Consider the following 9,538-nt stretch of genomic DNA (forward strand, 5'->3'; position numbering starts at 1 on the left):
CAAACTGGTTTTGTATGATTTAATTGACAATGAGTTATATCTAATGCCTGGTATAGCAACCCAAATACCCAGTTGATTTCCATCTTCACTCTTTCCAGCATCATTTAACAAAATGATGCACTACCCCCCCCCCACCGAAACAATTCTGCACAACAGAATAAGGTAACAGATGCTTAATAGAGACAAAATACATAAATTTCCTGTGAATTATAGACCAAAACCCTAAGTATGTTACACCAAAAATTGTAAATACTTCTTGCACAACTAGAAAACAGTTCAATTAAGAACTGTCTTAAAGGATCTAAGTGAACTCATTCCAAAATATTCTTATGATTGTAAAATAGAAATACCAATAAATCATAAATACATAATAACCATCTCTAAAAATATAAAAAATGTTAAAATGTGATGATGAGAAGCCGTAAGACAAATGACTTGGTGCTGGTGTTCAAATTTAAAAATTTACATGCACAGATGCTTACATCACACTGTTTTCTAAAATTAAAAAAACCGTTGAAGAGTTGGAACATTAAGACTGCTACTCCTTCAATCTTATTCCATTTCTCTTAAAACAGAGTATGTTTCCTGTGTTTTCTAAATTGACCAATGGAAATCCAGTGCAAACATTTCTGCATAGTATTATCTTATCACTGAGAATAAATCAATGAAAAAAGGTCATGTGTCACTATTTTTACTAGACAAAAAATACTTAACATTAGTCAATAGTATTAAAATCCAAACATTAGTATATTACATTACATACAATATTTCCACTTTGTAAACAAGTCTTTAGATACGAGGGATTAAGAGAAAATGGACTTTTCCTAGTGAAATTTGTGTCATGCTTCCATGTCAAAACTTATTTTTGGAAATAAAACACTAATGTTGACAACTGGGCCTAGAACTACACAAATACATTTTATCAGCGTACTATAATTTGGCACGTTGTAACCACTGAGGGAAGATGGATGAAGATATTAGGAGGATAAAAGCAAAAATACCTTCAAACTAATTCATGCCATAGTAACCACCACCAAATAAGCTTTCAATACAAAAGTGTTTCATCTCTGACAATGTACAAAAGTTACCAAAGTTAGAGAACTAGTTTCTAGACGCAGCTGTCACTATCTCTTCAATTTTATTAAATTTTCCCTCATTTGTAAAACTGTGAAATAAGGATACTATCTGTTGTCTTCCAATGTCAACATGAATATCAAAAGCAACTGTTAATTTCTATAGTACTTTCTATACATTTCTAATGTTAGTAATTTCTAACATTACTAACGCAAAGCATACTTCAAAGTCATCTAAATAAGGAAAAGACCATGTTGTTCAACTGCCAGTCTATTATTCAATGTGAAAGACTCAAACTTAACTAATTATATTTTTTAAAAAAAGACAAATTATCGCCAAATAATCCCTACTAACTCCTTCAAAATGTTAACAGTAACTTTTGTTTGAAAGTTAGGGAGATGAAAATACATTTCCAAATTTTTCCAAAGACATAGCTAAATGACAAGATAAAAACTTTACTATGGGCCAGGCGCGGTGGCTCACGCCTGTAATCCTAGCACTTTGGGAGGCCGAGGTAGGCAGATCACTTGAGGCCAGCAGTTTGAGACCAGCCTGGAAAACATGGTGAAACCCTGTTTCTACTAAAAATACAAAAATTAGCCTGGCATGATGGCGCATGTTTGTAATCCCAGCTACTTGGGACATTAAGGCAGAAGCATCGTTTGAACCCAGGAGTCAGAGGGCACAGCCAGCCAGCATCACACCACTGCACTCCAGCCTAAACGACTCTTGTCTCCAAAAAAAAAAAACCAAAAAAACCCTAACGATTGTACCTTAAGGTTTTTGCTTTTGGTTAAACAAAAGATTGTATGTTTATAGACAGATCACAGACTATGTAACAGTAACTAATTTCACAAAAAAACCTTTTAATTATACTCTCATATAACCTCTCTTAAATTTACAATACACACTATTTCCTTTAATAAATCCTAAAGGATAAAATCTCTAACTCTTTATACACATTATGTTACAGCAAGTCCTATTTTAACTAATAAGGTTTTTGGGAGTAAAAACTCTCACAATCCCGATTTCTCATTTTTTATAGTATACCTGAAAGTCCTTTCATACATTACTTTCAAACGAGCATTTTTCAATGAAATTCAAGATGCTAAGAAATCTAGTAATTACTGAAAAATGCTGTGATGCCAGTAAAGCCTAATCCTAAGGAAAACAAACACTTTACAAGTTCCACATTTGTTTAACTTGCTTTGTAAAATACAAGTTACAAATCACAGCATATAGGTTATTAGTAAATATCATTAAATCTTAAAATAAAAAAATAAGAAATTTGTAGTTCAATGAATATAGTAAGTAACTTGCTGTAACCTTAAGTTTTTTACATGCTTAGAGCTTAGATAATCCAACTCACTTGCATTTGATTTTTGGTAATGGTCTTGAACTTATATACATTAATTCTTTTTTCTTTCTTTTTTTTAAAAGAGACGGGTCTCACTCTATCAACCCAGGAGAGAGAGTGGTGGCACAACCACAGCTCACTGTTAACCTCAAACTCCTGGGCTCAAGCAATTATCCCACATCAGTCTCCCAAGGAACTGGGATTACAGGCACTAGGACTACAGGCAGGAATCACCACACCAAGCCAATGAAAAAAAATTTTTTTTTTAGTAGAGACAGGGTCTTGCTATGTTGCCAAGGCTAGTCTCAAACTCCTGGCTTCAAAGGACCCTCCCATCTCAACCTTCCAAGCAACCAGGATTACAGAGATGAAGCAGTGCCTGGCTGCTTTTTTTTTTTTTTTTTTTTTTTTTTTTTAAAAAGACAGGGTCTCAATCGGTCTCCCACGCTGCAGTGCAGTGACACAATCTCAGCTCACTGCAACCTCCACCTCCTGGGTTCAAGTGATTCTCCTGTCTCAGCCTCCCTAGTAGCTGAGATTACAGGCACTCGTCACTGTGCCCAGCTAATTTTCATATCTGTAGTAGAGACAGGGTTTCACCATGTTGACCAGGCTGGTCTCAAAACCTGACCTCAGGTGATCTGCCCACCTCAGCCTCCCAAAGTGCTGAGATTACAGGCGTGAGCCACTGAACCCACCTGAATTCATTTTTGGATAAAAATCCAAAGTAGTTGATAATGTCTGCAATAAAAATCATACATATACACTTAAAAAGTTAGTGCCAAACACATCATTAGCAATAAAAGAAAAAATAAAACACCAAAAATCAAATTATGACTAAATATCTCAGTATTAAATGAGGAAAAATCACCATTTTACATTTTAAAGACAGTATTAATATCAAAGATTTACTCTCAATTTCAGAATGGAGATATATCTCATATTATTATTCCCATATAATATAAAGGAATATGGCACCCAGGTCTGTTAGAGATGGTAGAGACAGAAATGGAATTGCAGTATTAGCTGGAAGACTCCAGAAGACAACAAGCAGCTAGAAAGAAAACCAGAAAGTGGGGCCTAACTTAGCAAGTGATTAGATCAGAAAAACATCAAGTTTCTTGCAAATGAAGCTAAAGAAACATCAGGAAAGATGCAAACTTTTAAAAACGAAAAGTTAACAAGTACCTGGAGTTCACACAGGCAGAAAAATGAAAAAAACAAAGTGAAGAAAAAAATAGGTACAGAAAAAGTAAGTGGCTAAGAGTCAAAAGCATTTAAGAATAGCTTCAAGGCCAGGATCACATCTTGACTCCCAGGAGTATTACACAAATGTTGGCACACAGTAAATGCCCCAGGTTTGCTGAATGAATAAGCAACAGAATGTTCTTGGGATTACTTCACCTGTAAAAGAATTGGCTGAGCAAGGTTTGCTGGAAATGATTGAAAGCATTTATAAAGTAAGTTTCTTTGAATGAAAAACTGACTTCTTGCATTTGGGAATATACTGGATCACAGTCACTAAAATAAAGAGCCAACCTGGAAGAAGATGAGGTGTCATACCCTATTTTGTTACAATCACCAAATTTTTCAAAATACAGTACAGTATAGTACAACCAATACCTCCTCTCCAAGAGCTACCATTTGAAATGAAATCTGCTATAGAAGAGTGGTTGATAGACAGTACCATCTCGGGCTTTATATAACACTATGGAAAACATACCCACAAAACTGATAACTCTAAAAGTTTAATTTTGCACCCCAATAACTTGTAACATTTTAATAATCAAATACACCTGCTACTACTGTTACAGACAAAAACGTGGTTTATCTGCATAAATAGCACTAAGCTATAACTACATTCAATAGAGAACTACTTTCTTCTCATTCAAATTATTCAAACCCAGTGCAATCTTCTGACCAGTATTAATTTTCTCAAACCAGTAATTATGTAGAGGAAGACAATGTTTCTCAATATACAATCACAATGAATAAAGCTGATTTCTATCATAGGAGGACAAAAGGGACCAGAAGTTGCAAGGTATTTTTTTTTTTTAAAGTAAGCAAAATATTGACGAATTAGTTGCCAATAGGGGCAAAAAGTCACATGATACTTTACTGAGTTTTCTTGGAACCTTTTAATATTGTAAATCTACTTAAGATATACTATCTAAGTTGAGCAACATGTTACAGTAGGAAAGAATATAGACGTCTTTACTAAAATTGCTTTGTTCCTTAATGCATGCTTTTGACATGAAATGTAATTCTGGTAAATTTAGGGCAAATTAAGTCTGAAAATAGTTACTGAGAATTGGTTTTGTTTACTTATTCTTGGCCTCCTACAACAAAGAGCTTGAGGCAAACTTATAATTGAAGATAGATGACTGTGCAAAAGAAATCAGACTAACTTTTAAAAAGAATATTTCAATGAACCAGGTATCAAAATCACATCACCGAAACTGGAGAATACTGAAAATAAAATGTTTACAACAAAAAGCAAGAATGTATCCTCTAAGTAATGAATAATTTTTAAAATCTGGGTACTATCCTGAAAAAACATACTGAGTTTTTAAATTCGTAATTTATCATCGTAATTAGAAAACAGATGTGAACACCTTAAAAAGTAACAAACTGAAGCAACAATAAGGATTTCAAAATAAACTTAAATCTTTGTAAGTCCAAGGTTCCTTTCTTGGACAAACGTCCTGCATTTTCCCATTCTTAACAAAGCATGTTTTAAACTATATTCATAAATGCCTTCCCCTGCTATCAGACACTAAAGTCCACTTTTTTTTGTAATGGAGTCTCACTCTGTCACCCAGGCTGGAGTGCAGTGGCACCATCTCAGGCTCACTGCAACCTCCACCAACCAGGTTCAAGTGATTCCCCTGCCTCAGCCTCCTGAGTAGCTGGGACTACAGGCGCCTGCCACCACCACCACCACGCCCAACTAACTTTTGTTTCTAATAAGAGACAGGTTTTCACCTGTTGGCCAGGCTGGTCTCGAATCCTGACCTCAAGTAATCTGCCTGCCTTGGCCTCCCAAGTGCTGAGATTACAAGCGTGAGCCACTGCACCCGGCCTTAGAGTCCACTTTTTAGATGATCTTATTTCTACAGTAACTTGTTCCAAGTAAAAAAAAAAAAAAAATTGATAGGATTAAAACATTTTAATGACATAACCGAACAGTAACTTTTTCAAGCTAGAAATACTCTGCCACCTATTGTTTTATATAGAGCTATTATTAAAAATATATGTCAAAGTTTCAACAAGAAAGATACTCACCACCATCCCTCTCTCTAACTCTGTGAGTATGAACATTTTTGGCCTTACTGTGACCTGTGCTGTCACTGTATTTGTTTTCAGGACTATCAGATCTCCGCAACATTTTATTTGGTGGTGAAGGATCTGCGGCGTCTCGCATCTTTTCATGTCTGTGATCACCGCTACTGGGGTGACTCTTGGATGAATACTTAAGTGCCTGTAAAACATCACCCCCCCAAAAAAAGAGAGAAAGAATTGAAACCTTAAACTCCCTAATTTAAACATAAATTTTGGTGTATTACCATGAAATTTCATGAACTTACTAAAATTTCCACTTTCTGCTTTACTCTTCAAAGTTTCTCAGACAAAAAACCTAATGCTTAAGTGTTACAATAAGACTCCTGCTACAAATCATAATACTAAACATTAAAAAAGAAAAAAAGTACTCCATTATCTTATAAATAAATCAAACCACCTTGGCACACTGATTCTGAAAAAAAAGAAATTTGGCTGGGAATATTTAAAATCATTTTTTGACAGTCAAAAGAAAGCTAGAAATTCAGTACTACTATAATCAATTTCTGTTCTACAGCTGATATACACAAACACATGTATAAATAAGGACATGCATATTTCTGCAAACCTACAAAAAAAAAAATCCACACACTGGTTTCTCCAATTCTTTGATTCAAACAAGCCATTTCAGACCTAACTTCCTTACTCTCACACGTGTGGGAAACAATTTTAAGGTATAAAAATATTGACCAAAATAAACCAATGTGAGTACTATTTCTAACCAAGCATAACACACTCAAAATAATGGTTTAGCTTTATTCTAACACATATCTTAGGACAACCATGATGTACTAGTCTGTTGCAATGTGTAATTAGCTATGCTTTGGAGGACAGATTCACTAAGGTTTAATTTTTGACATATCCAATGTTTTACACATCAGAGGACGGTGTTTTCAAATTCAGCTGTATAACACAACTATCAGGTAGAAACCTATTTTCTGGGCCTTTAAGACGTAGAAAGTGTTCTGTAGTTATCTGATGGTTAACAATCATTTATGAGGTTTGCCTCCTGAAAACTGGGGCCACTTCTATCATAATCCTTAGAACTTTACACGCAACGACTGCAGTAACAAAAAAGAACCCACCTACCTAGAACCACCTACATCAGAATGATTATCCAAGTACCCAAAGACCTCAATTCTTACAGAAACAAAAGCACACATCTTTTACTTGTAACGCAATTAAGTATACCAAAAAATATTAAAAAGGAAAAGAGGACAGTACTCTATAACCGACTTGAAAGTTTTAAGTCATTTAGCTATTTATCCCAAGTACTTCACTTAATTTTAGTATCTTTACATTAACTTTCAGTTCCCTCAACACAATAAATAAATAAATAAGCCTCGGAAGTCACCTATCATCTCATCCCATCGATTCCTTCACCCGCAAATAATCCAGTCAGGTCTTTCTGGCTGCAAATGATTCTTTTTTCCTAAATCAGCGAACTGCCTCTAGTCACCTGTCAAAATAAGTCACTAAACCTTGCTGGAGAGCACTAATGGAACCAAACCTCGAATTTTAAGGGGACCCGCGGTGCTAGTTTCGGATGTGTTGCACCGAAAGGCCTGTATCGACTTCTGAGGCCTGCGCTCGAGTAGCAGTCCCTCCCTTCCCCCTCCGGCCCCTTCCAATCCCTCCACCCCGGCCTCGGCTGGTACCTGGTAAGGCTGCGAGTCCCCCCTCCGGTCGTGACAGCTGAAAAACAGGAAGAGAAGACAGCGACATAAGACACGGCGGGGGTGGGGGGGCCGGGGAGGAAGAAAACGGGTCCCCCGCCGCCCCTCCCCGCGGGAGACCTACCCAGCGCCCCGGCGCCGAGCCCCGCGCGCAAACGGCGCAAACCCGGAGCCTCCGGGAGGGCCGGGGAGGGCGAAACGCCGCAAAGCCGGGCCCCCACTCCCCGCCACACTCCGTTCCCGCCCGCCCGCCCGCGCCGCCGCTCCTCCTCCCCAACCCAATCCGGATCAGGGTTAACAACAAAAATGGCGGCCGGGCCAGCTCCAGATAAGGAGGAACAGCCCCCCCGCCGCCGCCCCCCGCCGCCGCCCGGACCGAAACGAAAAGACAATTTACCCATCACTGAGTCTCTGCTGTTTCCTCGCATACATTACCATCAATGCCCGGCCTGTGAGTGTGTGTCGGGGAGGGGGGAGAGCGGCCGCGAGAGGCGGGCGGGCGCGCAGGCGGCGGCGGCGGCGGGCGGCGGGCAGCAGCCCCGGCACCTGGGCCCGGCGCGCCCTCGGCGACTCTCAGCACCTCCCAGTTACTGGCGCCGGCGCTCCCGGGCCATCTCCCTCCGTCGACACCACGCTCACTCTCAGCCGGGGCAGCGGCGCCAACTACACGGCGGCAGCGCGAACCGGGGGGAGGGGGGCAAGACGACGCGTCCGGCTCAGCCCTGCGGAGAGTGACTGTCTCCTCCGCCTTCTCCACCTCCTGCTCTGCCGCCTCCTTCCCTCCTCCCCCCGCCGCCGCCGCCGCCGCTGCCGCCGCCGCCTGGTCCTTCTCCTCCTCCTCCCGCCGCCGCCGCCGCCGCTGGTGCCGCCGCTGCCGCTCCACCAACTACATCCGGGCAACTCCGACGCTGCCGCCTTCGGGAAACCTCGGCAGTTTCCGCCGCGCCCCTCCTCTCCTACCCTCGGCCTTCCTCCCCGCCCCACGCGGGTCCGGAACGCCGCCCTCTGCAAACCTCCGCTGGCTCCGGCCTCCGTCCTCCTCTGAGGCCTGGCTCTCCTCCTCGCGACCCGTCAGCGCTTTCTTTCTTTTCCTCACTCGCGAGTCCGGCCACCGCCGTTCCTCTTTAGGGATAGTCTCGCTCGGCCGCCTGCTCGAGGCTGATCCCAGGGGTTCCGGGCTGCGCGGAGAGGGAGCCGCCTTCCGGAAGAGGACGGTGGGGCGCGAGGGAAGCCATCGCGGACTAAATAAGGGAGGCTGCGGAGGCTGCGCGTGCGCCCAGAGACGCCGCGGGAGGGGGTGTTCTCGGGCGAGCTCTCCGGCCGCGGCCCCCGCCCCTGCGCTCTCGGGCGGGGAAGTCGGAAACCCCCTGGCGAGATCACGGGCGGACGCTTCCCGAAGAGCTGCCTGAGCTGCAGCCGCGGAAGCCTCGCTCTAGGGAGCGGGGAGCGTGCTCCGGCGCCCTCTGGCCGCTGCTGGAAGCCGGAACCGAGCCGGAGCCGCTGCCCCTCACCGGACGCTGCACGCGCCACCGGCCCTCCGCGGGGCAGGGGCTGCTTTGAGCTCGCCGGGCGCCCTTTGGTCGTAAGTCTTACCCTGGCCCCGAGGCGGGAAGGAGTGCGTGCTGTCCCGGCCAGAAACGGCTAATAGGAAGGGCTGAGGGGTTCTGTGCCCAAGGCAGAAAGCCGTGCGCCAGGGCGGCCCTCAGCGGAGATGCCTGCACGGATCCGGTAGCGCCGCTCGGGGCAGGGAATGAAAGCGGCGCTTGAGACTGGAGATTTAGGGAGATGAGTTCCTTGGGAACAGCGCTGAACCGTTTCTCTGTCCCACCCTACCCGCCCCCCCCCCCCCCCCCCCCGTTTCTTTTTTTTTTTTTTGAGGCAGGCTCTTGCGCTGTAGTCCAGGCTGAGCGCAGTGTCGCGATCACAGCACATTGCAGCCGTGACCTCTGGGGCTCAAGGGATCCTTCCACCTCAGCCTTCTGAGTAGCTGGGACCACGGGGATGCACCACCACGCCCAGCTAATTTTTTAAAAAAAGTGTTTCCGGAGATAGCGTCTCGCTTTGTTACCCAGGCTGGTCTCGAACCCGTGGC

The 9,538-nt window shown here is 43.0% G+C and overlaps 1 protein-coding gene across 10 annotated transcripts in view; it reads right to left on the reverse strand.

Annotated features, from left to right (window-relative positions):
- The window catches only part of WAC (WW domain containing adaptor with coiled-coil), an 87,118-nt gene extending 78,427 nt beyond the window's left edge, over positions 1–8,691 (reverse strand). For 6 of the 10 annotated variants that reach the window (XM_023194673.2, XM_023194672.2, XM_023194671.3 and 3 more), the window contains exons 1-3: positions 7,844–8,023; positions 7,429–7,465; positions 5,717–5,930 (exon numbers count right to left, since the gene is read on the reverse strand). In XM_023194673.2, the coding sequence (XP_023050441.1) occupies positions 5,717–5,930; positions 7,429–7,465; positions 7,844–7,884 (292 nt within the window). In that variant the 5' untranslated portion in view covers positions 7,885–8,023. Of the gene's footprint in view, positions 1–5,716; positions 5,931–7,428; positions 7,466–7,843; positions 8,347–8,459 lie in introns of those variants that run through there. The other 4 variants (XM_023194669.3, XM_023194670.3, XM_023194674.3 and 1 more) reach the window with 4 other exon arrangements.
- Positions 8,692–9,538: the final 847 nt, after the last annotated feature.

This window comes from Piliocolobus tephrosceles, chromosome 9, assembly GCF_002776525.5.
Source record: "Piliocolobus tephrosceles isolate RC106 chromosome 9, ASM277652v3, whole genome shotgun sequence".
NCBI lineage: Eukaryota > Metazoa > Chordata > Mammalia > Primates > Cercopithecidae > Piliocolobus > Piliocolobus tephrosceles.